Source organism: Lathamus discolor, chromosome 3 (genome assembly GCF_037157495.1).
Source record: "Lathamus discolor isolate bLatDis1 chromosome 3, bLatDis1.hap1, whole genome shotgun sequence".
NCBI classification, from domain to species: domain Eukaryota; kingdom Metazoa; phylum Chordata; class Aves; order Psittaciformes; family Psittacidae; genus Lathamus; species Lathamus discolor.
This window is the reverse complement of record NC_088886.1, coordinates 51,579,806-51,603,701: the sequence shown is the minus strand read 5'-3', so window position 1 is coordinate 51,603,701 and position 23,896 is coordinate 51,579,806. Positions and strand designations below refer to the sequence as shown.

The window sequence follows — 23,896 nt, the reverse complement described above, 5'->3', positions numbered from 1 at the left end:
ATGAATTAAAACAACACTCCTGCAAGACTGTGTGAGCACATTCTATTATGTAATGTTAATTTGTGAGTAAACTGATATTTTGTTAATTTTTATTATTACAAATACAATCTTCCTTTAGGTGCATCTTGTTCCTAGATTGTTAACGATGCCTTTCTGTTTAACATAAATAATAGAACAATCACAGTCAGCAAACAGATCTTCATTTGAATTTAAACTGCACTGATTTATACATTTATGGAGATATGGATGACTTTTTTTCTGTTACTGTAGTCATTACTTCTGTAACCTTGTCTAAATAGCTGATGTTTTGTATTTCCAAAACACACTGTATTCGTAGCATACCATTATCTCATACCACAGAATCTCAGCCTTGTCTCCCACAACACAGAAAGGTACTGGGAAGCTGTCAGAAGCAATACCTGAGCAGCTCCCAGGAAGCAGCCTTGGCCCCCTGAAGTCAGCCTGAGCTGGTGGCAATGCCTCTTGGCAAACCTCACTGTCCCAGGGTACCGCATGAGTACAAGGTGACTGTGGCATCACCTCGGAACACATACTCTTGTAACCTCTGTGAGATCTAAAAATTGCCATCACTTATACACTCATAAGGTATTTATAGATGGCAAATAAATCTGTATTAACTAGAACTTTCAGATCCATTGGCTGCTACAACAATTATTTTCAATGCCTTTTCAGATAGGAACACTGGCAATTGTTATTTAACTACAGAAAGATAGTGGCACTTTTCCTTCTGGCTAAAAGTCACTCTAACAAAAAGCAAACCAAAGTGTGCCAATGGCCGTATCTCAAGTGTGTAGTTAGTTGAAATAGGCTTTAATGACTGTGGGAGGACCACACATTATACCAGTCTCATAGCATTTGTAGTGGTTTCTCAAGAATTTGAAATGTCCTATGTGATAGCAAACTCAGTTACCAGTCCATTTGTTTAAGAATAATATCTGCACATTATTGAGTGAATGACATTACTCAAATAACTGTGCTTATGCACCTTAAGTAAAGGCAGCCTTTATCAGATATTTGGAGAACTTGTGGAAAATGCAGGTGCAAATCTAGTCAGCTGCCATTTTGGAAACATGATCTTGATATTTCCTTTGTGTTATTCCCTAGCCATATTCCCACATGCTGAACGTGCGCTGATGTCTGTGATAGCCAAAGGCAGCTGCCTGGGTTTTGTCTGAGCACTGAAGGGGGCACATGAAGCTGTGCACTGCTGGCATTCCCCCGGTGACCAGGGCAGCATTTGGAAGAGCCTTACTGGTGAAAGAAGAGCTGGAAAGAAAATGAATGCTACTCCTCTCTCTCTGTCCGCTGCAGTGAGGAGAGACCTAAGAGGTACCTGGGAGAGCGCCCACAGCAGCAGCCCGGGGCTGGTGCTGTCCGTGCACGTCTGATGCCCAGCGCCTCACTTGCCTCCTGCCTGGAAGACAGATGTGTGCGCCGAAAGGGCTGGCCCTTGTGTGGGATGACTTCAAGTCAGGATAGAACCTGGGGAAAATGAAATGGGGAGAAGTAAGGGCTTCTTTTAGGGGAAAGGGTGGAAAATGTTCATTGTTTCAGTCCCTGGAGCAAAACACTGCTGCCCCCTTTACCCGGGTGGAAACTTTGGCAGTGTGAAAGAGGTGGATGAGCTGTGCCATGTAAGAAGCCATGACAAGAGATTGGGATGTGATTGGGGTTATATCATTTGTATCTGTACTGGGAACTGCTTTCATAATGGGATACTCTTTGGCCGCATGGATGGACAGCCGAGCTGTTTGTTCTGCCCCCAGGAAGCCACGGGCAGCCAAGGCATCAAGCCTAAGGCACACCCAAGCAGGAAGAATGAGCAACCTCACCCCTGCTCGGACCGAGCTCGAATGAGCCTAGAAATGCTCATTCAAGGCAGTTGTTTGCCCTGTGTCAGTGCAATTACGTGCTCGTACACAGCTGTGTGAATTTACCACTTTCAGACGCGCTGCCTCTCAGCCCGCGTTGTGGTACCGGAGCCCTGGGGCGCTTACGGGCAGCCCCAGCGCCCTGCCCTGGGACAAGCGCCTCGACCTTCAGGTCCAGGTTCCACCGCCGCTCCGGGGCTGAACGAGAGGTGCCACCGCTCCCGCCCGCCGCCCAGGTAAGCGGCTCCCTGCGGGGGGCGGCCAATGGCGCGGCCCGGCCGCCGCCGCCAGCCAATGGGAGCGCACTTGGCGGCGGCCCCATGGAAATGTGCCTGGTAGGGAGCCAATGGGGCGCGGCCGGGCCGCGGGCGGCGCTTTATCAGCTGCCAGGGCCGGCGGCGGTTGCGGCCGCTCGTCCCTCTCGCCATCCCTCCCTCCTTGCTCTGCCGTGCAGCATGGCCGGGCTGGGCGGCGGCCCTGCCGCCTTCGGGCGCTGCACGCACGCCGTGGTGAGGGCGCTGCCCGAGTCGCTGTGCCGGCAGGCACTGCGCAGGGCGGCGGGCCCCGAGGTGGACTTCGCCCGAGCGGAGCGGGAGCATCAGCTGTACGTGGGTGTGCTGCGAGGCAAGCTGGGGCTGCAGGTGCTGGAGCTGCCGGCCGATGAGAGCCTCCCCGACTGCGTCTTCGTGGAGGATGTGGCCGTGGTGTGCGAGGAGACGGCGCTCATCACCCGCCCGGGCGCGCCCAGCCGCAGGAAGGAGGTGCGGTGCGGTCCGGTATAGCCCGGTCCGGCTGGGGCTACAGGAACGGTCCTCGCACCGCGCAGGTGGGGTCTGGGCGGCCGCGCCGTCGGGCGTGTCCCCGGGCCCGCCCCAGAGCCCCGGCAGGAGCCGTGTAGGGGGCAACGGCGGCAGCGGTTGGTGGTGGAGCGGCTGGTTTCCGCGGCGGGCCCCGGGCAGCGGCTCTTGCCAGCCTCCCGCTGCCGTCCCGGCCGGCGGAGCCCGGCGGCGCTGGGGCTTGTCGGGGAGAGGTGCTGTGCTCCTAAGAGCAAGTGGACGGTGAGCTGTGACTCATCCTTTCTGCGGGGCGGCTGGCTCGGTCCTGGGGGACGGATCGCCGGTGGACTGTGCGGGTTTGCGTGTCCCTGCTGCAGCACTGCCCCATCCAAGCCCCTTTTTCATTAGATGAGCCGGGTTCGAGGCAGCGCGTTACTGGTACCTGAGCCAAGTGCATCTTGCTTGTGTGCAAGAGCTGGTGTTTGTTTTTGTGGGCCCGGCGTTAGCCTCAGTGCCCTTGAATTTGTTGTGGCCTTTTCTGAACAGTTGCTGCAGGCCCCGTGGTGAGAGGTGTGGGTGTATGGGGGATGCAGGCTGCCTTGTTGGAGAAGGGTGTGAAGGATGCGCAGCCGTAGGAGTCCTACTTTAGGTATTCTTAGGGCTTCCTTAATATGCTCAGCCCATTCATAAGCTAGCTCAGACAGTGTATACGTTTAAGTGTCACCCAGTTATCTGCTCAATGAGTCGTAAGTAGCAAATTAAACCTTACTCAGAAGCTGCAAAACTACTCCACTGCAATCTGCTTTCCTTGTAAGCATGCTTTAACATAAGCCTCTTCCAGTTCCCATTTTCTCTGTGGTACCATAGCTCATCTTGTGATCCACAAGCACATACTGTGCCTGTGAGACAGAGTTTGGCTACAAGCTGTAGTATAGCAGTAGTTGCTCTTGGCCATCGATTGCAATGCAAGAGTGTCTCTACTTGGTATTTTTGATATAGTGCCCTTCATGTAACAATTACGAAGCTTACTTGAATTTTGCCCAGCAGTGCAGCAGTCTGCGATTCTGCACGCATCCTATACATGTGCATTTCTTTGTGTGTACCCATGTGTGTTTACCCTTTGAAGCACATCTGAGTGCTCTTAAAGGTGATGGCATCAGAGCAAAGTATGTTTGCCACATGCTACTCTCAGAAGCAGCTGTTTCTCAGCCAGAGTCCAAGTGAGTTTTCACTGGTCCTTCCAACAACTCACTGGTGTATAGCTTGGGGACTCCTGCTGCCATTTGCACAGTTTGCCCTTTATGAGAGTGGATTTATTTCTTTCCATGGGTGACTTGTCCAAGCACAGTCATGAATCAAGAGGAGAGAAAAAGATTAGAAGTGTAATTTGAACCTCGTTAGTTTTCTTGGATAATGGAGCAAATCCCTCCCCTGAGTCTTCTGAAGTAGAAAAAGAAAAATAATTGAACAGGAGTCCTCTTAAAGATATAACAATGCACTGCAGTGTAGTGCTTGTCTGAACATGTAGTTCTTAATTATTTACAATTGGTTCTTCTGGGAACATCATTACAGCAGTGTCTTGCAGAGAGGGGGAGAAGGTATGCATTTGTGTGGGATGATGCCTGTCTGCTCCTAGTCCTCCGCTTCAAGGCATCCCATGGCATAGCCTCCCCTCCCCAGCATGGTAACTGAGTCTTTCCATTTAGCTTGTGAGTCTGCTTTGTTTGAGTAGTGCCCAGGGCGTCATTTTGAAGCCACCAAGATGGTTAAGGCTTCAGAAAGCAGAAATAGGTACACGACTACTTTGTCTAGAGCTCTGCATGCCATGGTGGAGGGCTTGGTGTGCACCTTAGGCTTCTTGGTGAACATCTATGATGACTTTGCTGTCAAAAGGAGCCCCCCAAGAAGCAGCAGCGTTTCTTGTAGCTTCATAAGAGGGTGTTTCCTATTGCAGCCAGAGCTTCTCTGCTCTTGCTGTCTTCAGCCCTGGTTCTGGAGGTACCAGCTGCAAGTAGTCCAGCTGCTTACTTAGGCCTGTGGCCACCTAAGCTGAGGGAGTCTAGTGCCTGCCCCTGACCTTCCTGTTCATCTTGGTGAGTGTCTATCAATAGCATTTTCTGAGGCTTATGTTCAGTCTTTGAATTCCCTATTGGGATAATTCCTGTTGTCTAGTGGCAAGAGAAGTTGCTGTGGGGTCTGTCCTGGTATCTGCCCTGTTAAATGGCTTTATTGTTGACCTTTAGTGGAGGTGGAGGCATCTGTATAAAGCTGTGAACTGCCCCAGACTGGGGTGAGTGGGACAAGGGTGAGATGCTATACCCATGAGTCCAGGCTGAAGGATGGGTCTGAACCGTGGGACCTTGTGGACTTGAACAGAGACAAATGCAAAGTCCTGCCCCAGGGAAGGAATGTTTCCTGGGTGGGACTGAATGGGTGAGGGACAGAGCTGGAAAAAAACCCCTGGGGTGAGGTCTGGTGGGCAGTGCAGTAGCCATGACCCAACAGTGCATCCCTGTGGTAAAGAAAGCCAATAGGACCCTGGGCTGTGTTAATGAGAGCAGGACCAGTAGACTGAGGGAGGTGATTACTCCCTTTATTTGGCACCCACAGACCGCATCTTACCAAGAGCGTGGAACCAGGCTTTTCAGTTGTGTGGCAGGAGGGCAAGGGACAACAGACATGGATTGAAGTGTGAGGTTTTAATGGGGTATAAGAAGAAGCCTCTTCAGTGGGGACAGCCAAGCAATGGAACAAGGGTCTGGAGAAGCGGTACATCCTTTGAGGTTTTCAAGACCCAGCTAAATAAAGCCCTGAGCAAACTGGTCTGTTCTTATAGCTGGCCTTGCCTTGAGTGGGAGGTTGGCCTAAAAATACCCTGAGGTCCCTTCCAATGTGAATTATTCTGTGAGCAACTGTATATTAGGGTATGTGGAGTCAGGAATATGTCAGTTGAACTGCCATGAAATCTTCACCGTCAAGATAGCAGACAGAAATCTGGATTGCTCCTGGTCTGATGGATCTGCTGCTAGAAAATCGGGATGAAGCTCTGTGAAACCAGTGTCTTCATGCTGCCTCTGAAAAACTGCACTCCTACCTCAACTCGCTTTGCCAGCCTAGTATGAAAGTAAACCAAGGCTGTTGCAGTGCATTGTCACTTGCATGGTCAGTTGGGTCACAGAGGGAGAGAGAGTGGATGCAGTCTACCTACAGCACTGGTTTCTGAAAGTGAAGTCTTGTTTTATGTAATGTATAAGTGCAAAGCCATGAATATTTTAGCAGCACAGTTGGTGCACGCCTGGATTAACCCAGTTAACATAAAGCCCAGCTCCTGAGCATGCACTCCTGACCTAAGCCCCCCTGTAAGGCAGGACTCAGCCAGGCTTGTCTTGCTGATCTCAGCTGCGTAATGGATGTCTGTACAGAGCAGGCAGGAGCAGTGGAGGAAGCAGATGAGGGAAGCAGGGTTGTAGAGTACCACTTCTGCAGAGAATTAATAGAGGGAGGAATTGGGTCCAGGAAACCTGTCGTGAGGCATGCGGTAGGTCAGGCTCAGAAGCCTGATCAGGCAGTGAAAGTTGAAGGGCACAGAGGGGCTGCCAAGATGCATCCCAAAGACAACAGCCTGGTTGAATGCACAGCTGGAGCAGTGCTGTTTCAGGTGTGTTATGCTGCCTTACAAACTGTCTGCCATATGCATGAACTGTTTCCATCTCCCCTGTTTCATGCTGCTGAAAACCCATAATGCAATATTGAAGAACTGATGCAGTGTGTTCTTTCAGTGACTAGACTCCTTGTTAAGAAGGCTTGTCATCAATTACTGTAACACTGTGTGGAGTAGGCAGATTTCTGCAGTAGTTTGCAATAGCATTGATTGAGCTTTTGGGTTTATGTAGATACTATTTCTTACCCCTCCAGTACTATTGGATTTTTTTACTGATTGTCTGCCTGGAATAAACCAAAATCAAACCTGGAGTTTTGTCTGTTCTTGCTCCAAGTTATTGTAGGGAGAAAAAAAAGAGAGTTGGATTAAATTTGGTCATGGTCAGTCAGTACTGGGAAAAAGCCCAGTATTTTTTTAGTAAAATAGAACAATTAGTCATGCGTTTAATGATTTGCTTGCAAGATGCAGACTTAGTCCAAGGTATTATGTTTCTGTGTTATCAACTTCTGAACTTACTTTAAAATTCATAGTTTCTTGAGTGTTGGGTTTGGCAGAAAGGTTAAAGGCTTTTGAAGTAAGCCAGAGGTAGATTGCTAATGTGGATAAGCTGGTGTTCTGTTGAGCTATGTGCAGTCACCAGTATGCTTGATGCTCAAGTTGAGTAACTCCAATGGAAATGTTGTGATCGCTGATAAGATTGCCAGTTCCAGCATCTTTTGTTCCAGCGGTATGTTCTCAATTGTTTATTCCCCCAGTATAAACTCTTCACGTCACCTTCTGAACACAACAGAGTTAGTTGCTGAGAAGAGCCCTCATCAGCACATTGCTCTTGTTGCCTAAGTTGTCTTTATGTGCTTCGGATAGCACAAAACAGCATTTCCACCACTTTTGTGCTTATGCAGATTGATGGAAACCCAAAAGCTCAGCAAAATGCACCCACAATGGTCTGGCCTCTTCTCTGCTGCTGCATAAGGAAGGGAGAATAGCTGGTGCTGGGGAAGCTTCAGGAGCTGCTGCAGAAGAAATCAATGCAGCTTCTTCCTCTGTTATCAAGGGGAAACTTCCATCCAAGAGTATTGTTTCCCATTCCCTCAGGGCACACTGGGGACAACCAGCAAACATCTCTCATTTCCATGGAAGACTAACACTTGCTGATCATTTGAGGGGCAAGAGATTTTAATACCACTTTAAATAATCCATAGTTCTTAAAACTGTTACAACAAATTCTGTCGGTCTTATACATTTGCACTGACCCCTCTGCATGTCCTTATTGTGCTTTACCCTTTAACTTTGGTGTTCTGCCTAGAAAGCTCATGATAAAGCACAGGGTTACCACTGTATTGTTGCTTAGGGCTCAAATAGTGGCTGGGTAAACATACACAAAAACTTTGTGAAGTCTGGCAAAAATTAGCAATGGCACTAAGTATGTTTCCACCTTCTTGCCTGGTTGTGTTTTCTTGTGTTTCCTGTTATACGCTGTGCCATATACATGCTCCTTTAGCCTATCATTTTCACCATCTTCTCAGTCTAACCTCAGAATTGGAGTGAAAGCATGCAAGATATTGTCAGTGTGTTGTTTTGTTATACTGAAAACAAGTTGAGAAATACCAGCCAGACATCAGATAAGATGTATACCCGAGTTTTAATGTGGGTTTTGATTGTCTTTGTGCAGAACCAGGTATAATGATCTTCCACAAAGTGTGTATCTCTTGGAAGCTTTCTGCAGGAGCAAATGGGATGCTCATTATGGGTAACTAAGTAACTCTTGTCAGCATCTGTATCAGTGTTTTCTATAATATATTTCATTGGCTTTCATTTTCAGTGGTTTTTTATTGGCATATAAATTAACTAAAAAGCATGCAGTAGAGGAACAGAGCTCCTCAAAAAGTACTTAAGTTTGCTCTTAAACAGTACTGAGAAGTCTAAAAAAAACCCCACAATCATTTGGACATTATCAGGTAGACATATTAGGAGTCTATGTAATGGTAGTATTGGTAGACATGAGGAAGGATGTTTTGGCCTCCAGAAGCAGTCTGTTTTCTTTCTGTGGCTCTACCTTCCACCTGTTTTGCAGTTCAAGTGCTGCCTCTTGGTTTGGGTAGGTGGTTCTTTGGTCTTAATGTTCACTGCTAATATAGCTCTGACTGTACAGTAATAGGACTGCTGCTTTGGGTGAAGAGCTGTGTTTTTTCATTTTCAATTTTGCTTCTGTGATCACAGATTTAATGAAAATGTTAGGAAGTAGCTTCTAGTCAGATCAATATAAGTGGACTGTATTCATTGTAATTGGTTTCTATCTATAGAACTGCAAAACAATCTTTAAGGACAGTCTAGGAGCAACTTGGATTTCATGCTTTCCTAGCACAGGCAATATTTAGACTTTGTTATTAAATTGTGGTGTGAAGTTTCTCAGGGATATCCAATTTGCTGACCAGAAGATTTAAAAAAAGGCAGAACCCAAATTAAATGCCTGGGTTTTAATCTCCTGTGGGCTCTGATTATTACTGTGCAAGCCTGATGTTGGCTTTTGTACCTTGTTAATCACTGTTCTGTTAGCTGTGATAAATAGCCCTTGGTGGGCTTATGGTTCAGTGCAAATGTTAAGTGGTTAAAGACTCCAAATAACCTTAAGCATTTCCTCAAGAAAGTGCAAAGAGCCTTTTCCGCTGCTCTGGCACATATGGCTTGGACTTACCCTGCTCCTTCCCCAAGACATTTCTGCCCAGGTTTTCAAATTGAATCTAAATCTTTGGTAGCATTGTAGACGCTAGTTTACCACAGTCACAGCTACAATTTTGGGTTTGAGATCCAAAGGTGGGTTTGTAACATCCCCAGTGTAGGTTTCCTACACAGCTTTTGCATTTGTGTTTTTTAAACCCTGTGCTTTGTACAAGCCTGCAGCTCCCTACACTCTCTACAGAAGAGACTGGTATGTAGACTGCAGTGCTGTCTTGCTAATTGTGGGATCTGACAGCATCTTGGGAGGGTGGTGGAGTAGAGCACTGTGATGCAGAAGAGCTGCATGTTCTGCTTCTGCCTGTTGGCTTCTGAGAAGCTCTGGTATGGAGAGCGCAGCCCCCTGTGAGGTTTCCCATGCTGTACTGATGGCACAGGCAGCAGCTGCTCCCAGTGTTGTGCTAGGACACACAGAGAAACATGTATCTTCATTTTCCCTCTTCTGCTTCCTGTGTGCTTCCACTTGCAAACTCTCCTTCAGTCCCATGTCTCTCCATCTGGGCCACTCTCTTGCTCTCCATGTCTCCAGATTGGCCTCCCATAGCCCCTGTGTACTGGTCTCCCAAGCCAGGGTCCTGATATGTCCTGCCTACCATGCTCCTATATAGAGCCCAGGCTATAGTGCTGCTGGGCTGTATTGTACTTCCCATAGGAAGAACAAGAGCTGGGATGGCATCCCTAGTGGCAGGGCACACATCTGCTCTTTGTGTAGCTATATATATAAGCCAGGGGGGTAGATAGTCCTTCGTCTTTGCAGGCACTACTAGCAGATGGCTTTATAAGGGTAGTACTTTCCGCATTCTGATACCACATTCGTTGGGTTCTCTTGTTGCCCTAATGCTGCATCTTGCCAAGCATCCTCCAGTTTGAGGGTCCTAATTATTTTATGTAAACCCCCCAATACTTCATATAAAACCATTGGGATCCCTTTGGTGTTAATTTAAGAATGCGAGTCTCTGCTCTAGCTGTAGACAGGCTTTTTCCTTCAGGAAAAATTAAATGACGTGTTTTGTGGCTGAGATGTACCTGAGACGAGTTTTGCAGTCATCTGAGGCCACTGATCACATACAAGTCAGTTGACCACACTGTAATGTACCAGTTTTACATCATTTTGAGTAAAAATAAACCCAAACAAGTACTTAAGAAATAGTGTGCTCAAGACTTGGAGAATTCATTTTCATTTCAGTAGAAACTCAGTGTTTGGCACTATCTTTAAAAAATAATTGTGATAACTTGTTTCTGGAAGGTTTATGTATGTTAATAATATAGGAATTGGCTATCCATTTCTGACTCTGGATGCCAACCAAAGTTCTCTGGCAAGATGAAATCATCTGTCTCATCTCAGTCCCAGCTGGCCACAGAAGCAAACTGAAAGAAGACTGCCACATAATTGGATTATATTGGCAGTGTTGCAATTGATTTTGCATTTCTCTGTTCTTTTTCTAAGGCTTAATGTAAGAGCTGTCGGGGAAGCTGAATCCCATACCTCATAGAGAGGGCAGTCCTACAGAGCAAGAATAATGCTTGTGCATATGTCTCTGCACTAAAGTGTGGTTGATGTCCTTTGAGTCAGAGAGTAGCAGGCATGGAAATAGTCGTCTCCATGCAAACTCAAGCTAGAAAGACAAGTGTTTTAGAGAGAGTTTTTGGCCTGTTCTCCAGAAATAGCAAGCTACATGTTTTAAAATCCTTTACACAGTCAGAAGTGAACTTCAGACCATGCCTCTCTGCAAAGGTGAGAGTAATTTGCCAGCCCTACAGAGTTAACTGCAAACAGCACAAGTACTTTGCAAAGTTTCACCTACCCAGGTAGCTGAGTGTGCCTATTGTCGCTGTGCTTAAAACAGTAAAAGTGATGAATGTCAAGTATTTAATGTTCTTCCAAGTCTGTACAGAGAAGAGGTGGTGTGGCTATTGCTAGTCTTTAGGTATTCACTTTAGTTTAATGCAATACTTCATGGCTTCGTATCTGTTATAAGCCCCCAGTGGGAATACTAGTGCCTGTGCAGCAATCTCTTATGACCCTTAAGCAAGTGTCTGCTAATTCTCTGTACTGGGATGTGACCTTATTGTGGCACTGTAAAACAACCAGCTTGCCTTGGCCATAGGGCTCTGGGTTAGGGCAGTCCCTTTTAGGTGACTGTTTCCAGAGGTCCTAAATGCTGTATTCCTCTAGTATTGCTGAAAGGCCCTTTTTACTGATTACTCATCTGGACCTGAAATGCTGTGTGAGGTTCTGGTTACCCAATCTGGAAATGCAGTGTAAGTGGAAAAAGTGGAGGTGGATGAGAAGACCTTGCTGCAGTATAGCACTGCTGCTGTATGGAGTGGTGCTAATTGGGTAAATGCCTTCAGCTCAACATTATTTTGGGGAGTGGAGAAATAGGAGAGCTCCACAATATCTCAAATGGTGCAGAGAAAATGATTTGGGAGCAATAGTGTGAAACTTGATGACATCCAGAGAAATAACCAGGCAGCAAATTCAAACAGAAGGAAGTACTTTGTCATGCAGTGCACAACTGAACTGTCAGATTCATTGCCAGGAGGTTTCAGGGGCCAAAAGTACAGCTGGGCATCAATTAATGAAAGAGAGATCCATCAGTAGTTGTTTAACACTTTGATGCAGATGCACAATATCTGGCTTTGGAAATATGTACACTGCCTCTTACAATAAGCTGGGGAAAATACACTTGTGACAGCAGCACTTTATACTAGTCCACTTTGTTATTCTTAAGCTGCCAGTACTGACTGCTGTTGGAGTCAGGCTGCTTGGATATACAGGTCTCTTAGATCCACCTAAGCTGTTCATGTGTTATAAATAAGCTGTAATACTGACAGCTGTTTAGTGTGCTCATTATGAGTCATTTGCTGTGATCCTGAAGGTCATGAGTCGTCCAAAGAACCTTGCAGAGATCTTGCTGGTGTTTCCATCCCACCTGGCAAGGGGGACCTGTGTTCAGACTTTATCAAGATGTCTGATAGCATAAGATGGGCCATCACTAGCATGAGACATAGGTGCCCTGAGGTCAGATATTGGTTTATTTTTTTCTTCCCTGCCACAGTAAATCTGTCTTAGTTGGCAGAAAACAGAAGGATTCCACCATTAAGACAGTCAGAGATATGTCATGTCAATATTATAAAAGCATCCCCCCACCCTGCCCTTTAGCAAGTCAGATTGACCCTAAGAAACAGTGCACACTTTGTGAAGCAGAGGTTTCTCATTGGGAAATGTTTTTTCTAGCTTTTCCACATCAGCTGTAAAAACATATTGCCATCCAAGCTTTGCAAAATTATTCGTAGAAAGGCCTAGCAATGAATACTTGGCATACAGTGGTTTGATATATTGAGAGCCAGGCTTAATGTTAAGGAATGGAGTGTCCTAGAAGAGCCTTTGCCGAATGGTGCTGGGGGAAGGACAGACTCCCTTCAGCCCTGCCGTCTGTGTTGTGGGGCAGTTGTTGGCAGCTGATAACGTGCCAGTTTGTGCCGTGGAGATGATGGACAGGCTTTTCCTGAATAGCCTGATAGAGGCTGATTGAGCCTGAATATACCAGCATTGGTGATAGGAAATAGTAGCTCATTTTAAGAGTGCAAAGAGCCTTTTGGAAAAGGCACCACTCCTTTCTCTTTTCTGTCCCTATGCCCCTGCTTAACAGCTAATTGAATCACTAAAAACTTGTGAAGTAGAACTGATGGTCTTGTTTAAACTGCAAAAGGCAGGAGAGAGAGTGATTTGGGGGGGGTTGAAATGGCAGGCTGCCAGGAGTGGCATCCATCTTATCTGAGGTAATGCCATGAGCAGCCTGAAAGCTATTTCTGACAGGAGAGCATCAGACCAGCCATGCATCACACAGGGCTGGCTGGAGAGCTTTTAGAGGAGCAGGGCTGGATGGTAAGCACTCTTCGGTGGCCATGTTTCCAAAAGTCTTCCCAGCCATCAGCCCTCTGCATGGAAGCCTGGTGTGGACCCATGGCATCAGTGGTGCCCTGATCAAATGGGCTGTGGGAGTCTGGATGTGTAGGTGTTACATCCTGCTGGGCAGGGAAGGAGGGTTCTTGTGCCACATCTGTTTGCATTGGTGCTGGTCATTTGGCTGCAGTAACATTCCCAATGGGTTTGCCTGACCCAGTAGCTGGAGCTGTGACTCCCCTGCTGCCTGGATTGCTGTGGCATTGTGTCCTTGCCATGCAGGATGACTGGGGAGTAGAAAAGGTAAATGCCAAGAGAGGTGAAACTAATACAAAGAAGGGTGACTGCAAGTCAGGACTCTGACAAAGGCAGCTGGGTTTGTGGTACTGGTGGGGAAATACTCCAGCAACTGTCCCCTCCACTGGCTGCAAGTGTGTCCTGTCTCTGCTAGGACTTGCTGTTTCATGTCCTGGCTTTGATATTTCTCAAGCATGGCTTTATCTTTCTTATTTCTCCATCCTTAGGGTAACCTTGGCACAGATGTCAGCAGCCACCAGAAACCACCAAAAGCTTTTGTGCGGCTGAAATGTGCCCTGTCTGCGCTTCGTCTTAAGGACTAAAGGCACTGCTTGTAATTCTGCACCAGGCCTCTCCAATTTTAACCTAGTTTCCACTCTGCTTAGTTCCTTACCCTCCTTACAAGATTGCTGCACACAGCCAGAAGCCTAATGGGAGTTCCTAGAGGTCTAGCAGCCCTCCAAAGAGCAGCAATATTCCTAAAACTTTGTGAGAAACAGGCTTGTGTTTCTCCAGGGTGGAATGTAAACAAGGGCCTGCTAATAAAACAGTGTGCAAGGTCTGATTCAGACATATAAATCCAGGGACCACATCTAAAAATAGTGCCTTGTTTTGCATTCCTGAAAGCAGATTCACCTCATACCTACATCTGCCATGAAGCGCTACGGTGGTAACAAACTGGACTTCTTGGGAGCGATATAAAAAGTGCTGAAAACCCATTTTTGTTTTATTATCCTTACAGAATACATATTGACAGTCATGTTAAATATTTAAACACATGGAATGGGCTGCATCTCCCTGAGCTGATCTCATGATCATGTTTTTCAATAGTGGAAAGTCTGACATAATGTAACATTCATCAAGACGATATGACTTTAGTTTTAAAGTGTTTCTTACCCTTTAATATTGACTAGGAGATTCTAGACTGTAGTGTGGTGCCTGTGAAAGTGTGTGGCTAATAGCACAATAGAACTTGCATGCATAGTATTAAATACAGCAATATATTATATTAATATAATTAGCAATATTAAATATATCCCGCAATGAGTTTTAAGAACAAGCTAAATCCATGTGGAGCATGGATATTTAAAGAACACTTCCTCTTTGTGCCTTGCTTTTCACATGCTCCTGCAGGGCTGGGAAAGCTCTCTCTTCATTGCTGATTCATAAAGCATCTGACAAGCCTCCCATATACATTGACTGCTCTAGTAATGAGATTTTTCTGTAGGTTTGCCCCTTTATACCTAGTAGAAAATAGATGCATTCATCCAGCTTGTTGGGAAGGCACTCCAGAGGAGCAGAGGATGCGGAGGTGGCTTTGTCAGTCCCTGCTTTCCTTGTCATGCGTACCCTTTCTGGTGCAAGGTATTAACCCCATCACTGCACAGACACCAGCATAGGTGGTAACTCCTGTAGATGAGATCAGCAGCAGAATCTTCTCAAAGTGTTTTAACATGCCTGAATAACTGCTCACACTGTGGTATGTGTCCTCTGACCCCTGGCCAAAGCCCTGAATGGGAAGTGCAGGCTTCCCTCCTGAGCCTAGGTTTGGTGGTTTAGGAGCCAAATGCAGCTATGGGCACTTGTACTGAGGAGTTTGGGCTTCTGTTTCTAAACTCATCCTTAAAAATTGATCTGCCTGTATGCTGGGAGTGAGGCTTTTGTTTTTCACAAAAGGTGTTCTTGCCCCCGCTTCCCCTGGTTTTGGTGCTGTAAGAAAGCTAAGCATGAGGCATAAGGCAGGAGTGTGCCATTGCATGCAGGACGTAGAAAAGGTGTGTTTGAAAGTATCTCAAGCTACAGCTGCTGCTGTATCAACATAGGCTGTAGGAGGCTGCATTTCAGTGAACAACTAGAACAAGGTATGAGGGTGACCCATCTTGAAAGGAGCTAGGACTCTTCACAGTGTCCAGCATGGTCCTCCATGCCAGTGGCATGGGCATGTGTTCAGGTGAGACCTGGCAGGAGAAGAGGGAATTTGTCTGAGTTGCATCTGTATGTGGCCTAAATCCTGAATTTCCAGCAAGGCTTTTTCCCAAGCTGATCTGTCAGTGGAAATTGCATTCACCCAGCAGTGATGCCTAGAAAGATGCTCCCTATGATGAAGCACAGGTGTGAGCTGTAGCATCCTACAAGTATCCAAAGTATTTACTGCGAGATATTAGTCATACTGAGAAATAGTCCAGATCAGCTGTACTGCAGGCTTGCATGGTAGCTCAATCAGTGAGACCAGAAAACATGGAAATACTTTATCCATCATGAATTGCACTCTTAGGAATATACCTAGAAGAACCTGGGTCTTGCCTGAGGTTCCTATGCAGAGTTTTCACCAGCTAGATTGCTTTGATAGAAGTGCTTGCTGGAAGTACCTTGGGACTAGTGGAAAACCTAATTCAATGTACTTTGGAGGGTCAGTTGTTTGTTCTTTCCGTAACACTTGCTTCTCTGGAGTAAACTGCTCCAGTGCCTTACTGTGGTGGTGCCTTACCAAGTGGTTTTCTGGGAAGCAGATTTTTTGGTGGAACCTTCAGCACTGTACTTTCCAAATCCAGTTAATCTTGGTGGAAGCAGTCTTTTAGCATGGAAGCCAAGCAGACACCCACGGCAGCAGAGGGAAGAGCTATTTTAAAATGCTAGAAATTAAAAAGTGGGGTTTTTTTCACTTGCATTCCTGGGTCTTGGCCTGAGCAAGGAGTGGAGGTGCCAAACTACTGCGAGAGCGTCTGTTGTTGCAGTATGTCTGGCTGAACCAGAAGCAGGAAATTCTTGTGAGAGCCTGTCTCATGAGATTGCCAGCCAGCTCTGAGCCTTACTGGTTGTGAGTGTGAGCTGCAGGGGTGGGAATGTGCTGGAGAGAGAAATATTTGATGTAAAATATTCATTAATAAGGTAAAATAGTTCAATGGATGTGATAGCAGAGTATGAGTGTGAGGTGTGGGGGTGGTTTTCTGCTCTGAACATAAAAGCAAGAAGTGAGTGCATGAAGCAAATGTGCATCACCCTCCTTCTAGGGGCGGAGTAATAGGGAAGACTCTGTCTGGGTTGAGCACTGGTCTGCTGCAATGTGGTGCTCTGCCTTTGGGTCTCCCTCTGGTTTGAAGGGGTCCAAATCCAGCCCCCTGGTTCGTAACATCCTTCTTAAAAGCTGTAGGTCAGGAGTTTTTTCTTGCCCTAGGCTAGACTCTACTCTAAAACTTTCCATGTTGTCGTGTGCAGAGCTGCCTTGGCAGGAGCAGGGATGCAGGCGCTGCAGTCAGAGCCCTGGTGCTTTAAACCCCCTGTCCAGTAGACTTATTCCACCTTGGCTCTATTTCAAGACTATTTAAAAGTCAGTAACCAGTCTATGCTGCCGTTTTCAGCATTATTGCTCCTGGTGGAGCTGTAACAGTGGGAGACTTTAAAGGAAAAGGACATAATGGAAACTGATTAGAAAAGTGGAGAAAGTCTTGGGGTACAATAAAGCATTGCCTAAGAAGGCGGGGTGGGGGGGGAATAGTGAGGTGAGGCATTAAAAGGCATATATTCAATCACAGCAGGGCAGGAAATAGCTTTAGGAGCATTTTTTTCTTTGGTCCATTCATAACCTGGCTTTTACCTCATTAACTTTCTGTTAACGCTTTCTTCCGAAATCCAGGGTAGCTTATTCCCACTGAAGTCAATGTGAAGAGCCATTCAGTGCAGAGCGCATGAATCCTCTTGTACAGATTAAACAAGAGACGCTCCCAATGTTGCTCGTATCCTAAAGCGATGAGAAGCACGTTGAGGATGTGCTGATGATGCGTGCTTTATTTACTCCATTTCCGTTGAGCTACAGTAAGCTTCCCAGAAGCTCCTTTTCCAGAGCCCTTGCACCGATCTTCTGTAATTTGGCTGTGCAAATGCCAGTCCCTGTGAAACCAGTTGTGCTCCTGTCAGTGGTTGCATTAACCCTGTTAGATTGTTAGAAGTTCCTGGTTTATGAAGGAATTGCCATAAAAGCTGCATGGCTTAAACTGTGCCTGATTGTTTAAGATCTTAGAGATTTTTCTCCTTCAGCCGTTCCCTGCTTACCTAACAAATGCAAATTGTTCTGTAGTGCTAAAATTGGGTTCCAGGTATTTTAAACTGTGCTTCCTTATATCCTTTGTAATATAAAGGATATATTTTAAATACACAACTTAAAATATAAATATTTTGAACTTATAAAGGATAAAATTATATCCTTTAGGAAAGACAGCTGGGGTTTTGTCTTGCTGATGAAGCCCAGTTTGAATGACTTTCCTCATCAAGCCCATTTAATTAAAGATTCATTACATTCTGTATAGTGTAACAGTGAAAAGGCAGAAGTGTCCCCTGGGCAGCCAGCTGCTGAAAGGGAGGGATTAGCTATGAGAGGGGGTAAGAAGTTGTGGAATTAAAATGCAGCAAGCAGGATACAGTTTTGATACTAGAGGAAAAGGGGGAGGGATAGAGACAAAAGTGGGAAAAAAGAGGGAGAAGTGTTAGAATAGATTCCATGTGTGTCTTGGGGGCTTTGCAGTCCTGGAGAACGGGTAGGTGTGCGTCTGTGGGATTCTTTCACCCTGCCTGTGGGTAAGAAGGTAGACCTCTCACTGTCCTCTGCTGCCCTCTAAGAAGGTTTATTGTAGACAGCACAAAAGATAGATTGACTCATGCAGCCTTTTGCAAGGCTTCTGTGGTCTGCAGTTATACCGTCCTCACTAGGGAATGAGGGAACAGCAACACAGAGGAAGGAGAATAGAAATCCATGAAGCGATGCCCTGAGCTTGAGATGGGAGCACTGGTTTTACCCCCGCTGCTTGGCTTAGTTTTTGTCCCTGTGTCACAGCTGTGTTGTATAGGGAAGGAATAGCTTCTCATGTAGCTGCTCCTTAACAATCACTTCCACAGACACACTGAAAACCTTTTGTGCCAGGGTCCTTAGTGGTGGTCAGGTCTGCACTGGAGAGATGTTTCATACAGTTCCCCCCGGATGGTGCAGCGGTGCCACTGGGATATCCGCACATGCCATTAAGTTGTAGATCCAACTTCTGCTTCAAGGCAGGGATGAAGAGCTGTGTGTTGGGTTTTATTTGGAGGGTAGGGTTGGTTCTGCTTGAAATAAAAGAAGATCTGGTGGCTCGTATTTGAAAAGAGGAATAACTTGCATGGAGAGGGACATTTCAGTGTAAGACTCATGAGCCTGGAAAACATCCAGGCTGCATTTAAAAACCTTGTTTGTACTTCTGAAGTGCCTGTTGATATTGTTTGCTCTGACTGAGAGGAAAAATCTTAAATGAAAAACTAAGCCATCCGAAAGCCTGGCATGACAGACCAGACCTACTGTTCTGTGAGGAGCCTGCTGGAAACAACACTAACTGCTTCTGGTCCCAGTTTTCCACATCTGTTTTGGTTTGCTTTTTGCTTTACTGGGTAGGGCTCTCTGTGTTCAGAGGAACAAAACAACCCATGCAGGTTCTTCTCCAGCAAGAGTTTAGTGGCTCTCACTTGATTCCTTAGTGTTTGGAGGCATTTTGGTTCTCTGCCTGCTGCAGCCATGGGTTGGTGGCCGGGCTCATCCTCACCAGCTTTGCTCAAGCATAGCTGTGTCACCAGGGAGCTGGGCCCTGGCACTCCCATGCCACGTGCTGGGAACCCAGAGGCAAAGCTCTAAGGAGCACCCATAGCTTCCCTTGGCTGAGTGGCTGGGCAGGGATTTACCACTTTGTGTCTGTCCACCGCAGATCATGACCCACCTGAGCTGCAGAGGTGTGGGAAGGAGTCATTCATTTCTGTAAGAGCACTTGAAAGGTGTTGTTTTGTGTACCACGTGTCTTTGATGTGAACCTAGGTTTCAGGGAACTGGGAGATGCAATAACAGCTTGGTTCTGTAACATGGGCCTTCCATGGCTCTGTCAGAGTTCTTTCTCAGTACCTCCACATGTTCTGGGAGGTGTACTTGCACATGAAACTTGTTGGGTTGACTTGTTTGTTTTTGCAGTTAGTCCAGAGGGGTCCCAAGGCACTGTAGTCTGGATGGCTTCCTGCACCACAGGGCTCGGCATGGCATCACCCCTCCTCTGCTGAGCCAGAGTGCATCCAAACACATTCACAAACCTGAATATGACACAGTCTGTTTCTGCTGTCCTGTTACATTAGCAAAATTCCTTAGAAATAATCACGTGAAGGGATGAGACAAGTGCTGAGCTCTTGCACTCTGAGTCCAAGTCCCCTTTGCAAGAGAGCTTGATGCACTGGGATTAAAGTGTACAAAATATCATGCAACACGTGGAAGTAGAAATGCATTCTAGGTTTGGGCTTGCTTCCTGCTGGATCCAAGTGAGAGTGTGCACAGGTTCTTCAGGGGCCTTAGCATATTTTGGTGACTGGTGGGTGACAGTTGCAGGTAGCCCAATGTTACTTTTAATACTGCAAAAGTTGGTATCTGGGATGTGATTTGCTCTACCACTAGCTCTAGTAATTCTGATAGAGAGCAGAGACCATGAGCTTGTCCAAACATAACTCTTATTTTCAAGGAGAGCCCATGTACAACACTGAAAACAGTGTGTTGGAAAGCTTAACCCTCCATACATTTTAACTGAGATTTTCTTCATCTTATTTCTAAACAGATGCGTGGAGGCTGCTGGTGTCCCAGGCACAAGTGCTGCTCCGGGTGCCACCCTCTGTCAGAGTGGGGAGGTGGAAAATTGGGCATCTGAGACTTCAGGGCATGACCTGAACTTAGAGGTTTCAGTAAGAGGCAAGGGAAACACAAAAATAGTGTGCATCTGTTGAAGGCTCTGGTGTGGTACAGTGAGCCAGGTAAGTGTCGTGCAGAGCATCTCTGCCTGCACAGGATTATATCAGTTCTGCTCTGTCCTGGGCAGACCTTGCAGAGCAGTCTGTTCTTTGAGGTGGGAAATCGCTATTCCAGGAAATACTGAAAATTATGGCAGATGTCCCTTCTCTTTCAGAAGTTTGCTAAGCATCACTATCCCCAGCTGGATCTCCTACCTATTTATGTATGTGTGTAGATGTGAGTGTATAGATACATAATGTTCTATAGCATTATATGGTTGATTGTTGATTGTGAATGATGCAGCAGGGAACTGTAATGTCTGCTGAGAGTTAAGTCCATTATAGGTCTTCCTGCTGCTTCCTTCCAGAGGTAGGAAGAAGTGTCCTGAATGATGACCCTGGCTCAGTCTCTGAAATAGCATGGTGCTGTTGGTGATCACCTTTCTCTTTCATCCTTCTCCCTGACTCTATTCCAGGACACAAGATGTCCTATTCCAGGACATCTCATGGAAAAAGGAAAAGTAATTTCCTTTAGAACTGGCTGTTTTTCTTCCCGTGGATGTGGGGTTTTTTTCCCACCTCCTCTACTCTCAAGTTAAATGGGAAAACAAAGTATGCAGTATTTCTGCTGCAGAGTTAAATATTGATGAAGATTAAGATGCATTAAAAGACAAGGAAATCCATGGGACAGGAATAAAAATAAACAAACCCCAGAAAATTAAGAAAAGTTTAAGTGTGTGAATAGCTCTTTATCTTCCCACCTTCCTGCATGACTTCCAGTACGCTTCAGCATCTTGATGCAAACGTTCCAGTTTGACTGAGCTGGGGACAAGGAAGTGCTGTACAGTAATAGGTTGGGGGGGGGGGGGGGGAATATTCAGTGCTGTGTTAGTCTTGGACTTCTTCAGAGTATTTTGGTTCCAGATGTTAAACTTGGTTTTTTTCAGAAGCTTTGTTAAGTTGCCAGAACATTAGATTTTTTTGAAGGATTTTCCGAACCCCAGCTGATTATCACAACACGCAGGAATCCAAACTCGGGCTTGGCGATGCCGCGCTGCAGCAGCTGTAGAAAATCTGTGTGAAGGCACAGGTTTGCAGCACCAGCATGGAATGCCCTTATAGGGTAAAACAGGGAACAAGGGAATTCTGCTCTGCTGCCTTGTACAACACCGGGATTCACGTCAGCCATTGAGTAACATTGAGTTCCCCAAAGCAGAAATACTGCCACACATGCTCTGTGGCTGAGCCAGTAGCTGAGCTCCCAAAAGAGCAGCAGCAGAGCAACTTGGGGGTGGAAAAATGACATCACATCTGCCCCCATCCAGGCACAGGATAGCTTGCTTGGAGCAGAGGCGAAATCAGTCCCCGGTGTGTTTTGTTTCTGGATATAACAGCCCTTTTTTTTTAGCCGGTGGAATGTGATGATGCCAGTAGTACATGGCACAGATCACACGTTGCTGCTGGATTGAAGTCAACCACCAGATCCCCATCTCGCCCAGGGCTCCCTCCCTGGCCAAGGTGCCTGTACCCCAGCTCCCTGCAGCCCTGCTGCTCACATTCTTTCAGCTCTTTGATCTAATCCTTATGGAAATAGATGGAAAAATCTCCTAAGCCCTGTTTTGTCTATTGAGTGTTGTCAATAAGAAGCTTCTCTTTACAAAAGTAATAGATGTACAAGCACCTACTTTGAACCCGCTCCTCTCTTTACCTGCCTAACTTTTGTCTTTGTGCATTTACAGAAACTCAGCTGTGCTATTTTTGCACTTAATGCATCTTTCCAGCACTCACTGTGCCTCCCCTGCTACCACCCTTTTTGCTTTGAAGAGTTGTCAGCCCATACAAGCGGAAACCTGTGACTATCCTAGTATTAAAACAGCATGGAGCTCAATGTGTTCAAATTCCTTTCCCTGACCACAGCCCTCTTTTCAGAGGTAAAGTCGGCCAACCGATTCGGGTGTCCCGCTCTCTCATGCCAAAGCAAGCTATTTATTTAGCCAAGGAAAAGGGCTGCTTGAGGCTGCCAGAGCAAGGCTCCTGCCTGCAGCAGGAGTGATTCCCCAGGCTGTTGATGGCTGGGATGCATCACTGAAATGATAAATGGATTTATCATGTTGCAGTTTTTCATTGTCTTGAGTCTGCACCTGGTCTCTAGGGACCATGGTGTTCTTTCCTGGGAGCAATGCAGGGTCAGAGTGCTTGCATGGGGCCTGGATGGAGCACCAAGTGTCACTGCGTTGTTCCCAGATAGAGCTGGAGGACAAGACCTACTGAAAAGGTGGTGAGATGTCTGTATTTTTAAATGGCGTTTCATTCCATTGGGTACCAAGTGAGCAGCATCTTGAGGTAGTTAAAGTAGAAAGGACAAGTGCCAGTTCTCTTCTGCTGTGAAAATGGATGTCTTGGAAGAGATGGTGAAAAAGTCTAAAATGTGAGATATGAGCAGATGCAATAGATAAATCACTATAATATAGAGTGAAGAGCTTTTCAGGCCCTCAGAGCTGAAGTTAATGCTGGAGATCCAAAGGGATTCTTCACTGTAATCACATTAAAATGAGGCTGGGATGCTGGGGAAAGGCTGTCCCTGTCTCCTTAAACCAGACCCTGTTACTCATGAAGGGTTTCGCTCTGGTTTCCAGTGTGCCACAAGAAAAGCTTTGGTCATGGTTCATGGTTGTAGCTGAAAGGGAATTGTCTGTGACTTGGTCTCTGTCACTTGGTGCTCTTGCTGTGTGGGACTGATCCAGCACTGCTTTTCCAGTTTTAATTTTTCAATAGTATTTCATAAAGGGTTTGCTAGAGTCTGGTGCAGGAAGATATCCATATGGAGAGCACAGAGGAAACTCTTCCAAAGCAAAACCTGAAGCTTGGGGTGAAACTGCTCAATGAAGGTGAAAATTTGGCTGTAGAAATACAAGCCATCTCGACTCTGTTCTGGCAGCCTGGCTCTCAGCTGGGCTTTGGAGGGTGATAAAGAATATAGCAATGTGCTAGAGGGTATCCTTGCACTCTCTCACGCTGCTTCCTGCTATTTCCCTCTGACTCATGGATTGCACAGAGATACCTAAATATTTTAAATGCCACTGGGCCCCACAGTAGTAGGTTGAGTAGGTTGGGATTAAGCCCATCTTTTAATTGATGTGACTCTGGATAGACTCCCCCCATTAGTGTCCTCCAGACTCTTCCTTCCCCATTTCAGAGCAACGGAAACGGAAGAAGTCATCCCTTATTTATACAAACTGATGGATTTCAGCAGCTTCCCTTGAAAGGTACCATTATCCTAATTAAGTGAAAATAACCACTGAAAAGTCTCGGTTATCATAAAATTGAGATGTTGCAGTTCAATTGTATTTCCAGACTCGGGCGAGCTGCTGGAATGCATGCAGTTTAACTTTCCTCTATGATATAATAGTTTAAAAGAGATCAGGGTACATTTTACCATAGTGTCTAGCAATGTGAGTTTATTCAGACTTTTGGCAGGCAGTTCTGCACACTCTTGCTAAAACTGTGAATCATCCATTGTTGGCTGATTGCACCCTAGTTGCTAAGAGATCTGTCAAGTGCATACTGAGGCTTAATTCTACATTTGCTCTAAGAAGGGCTAAATGTATTAAATTGGAACATGTCACATCCTTCCTAAACAAGTAATTAAGGCACTGCTATGAGCCTGTCTGATGGAGAGAAGAGAAGGAGCTGGGAACAGCTGGAAGATTTAACGTGGGTCGAGGTTGGTCCCTTCTGTCTGGGAGCACTAGTCTTACTGCACGTTGGGTTTTCACAACCTGATGTATAGTGGAAATAGAAAGGGGAGGGAGACATTAAACAAATAGAATTTGCAAAAGGACTTGTT

The 23,896-nt window shown here is 46.1% G+C and overlaps 1 protein-coding gene across 1 annotated transcript in view; it reads left to right on the top strand.

The window, feature by feature from the left end:
• Positions 1–2,278: 2,278 nt before the first annotated feature.
• DDAH1 (dimethylarginine dimethylaminohydrolase 1) overlaps positions 2,279–23,896 on the top strand; it is a 56,279-nt gene continuing 34,661 nt past the window's right edge. Inside the window, exon 1 of the mRNA XM_065675204.1 lies at positions 2,279–2,653. Coding sequence (XP_065531276.1) covers positions 2,348–2,653 — 306 coding nt within the window. The 5' untranslated portion in view covers positions 2,279–2,347. The remainder of the gene's footprint in view (positions 2,654–23,896) is intronic.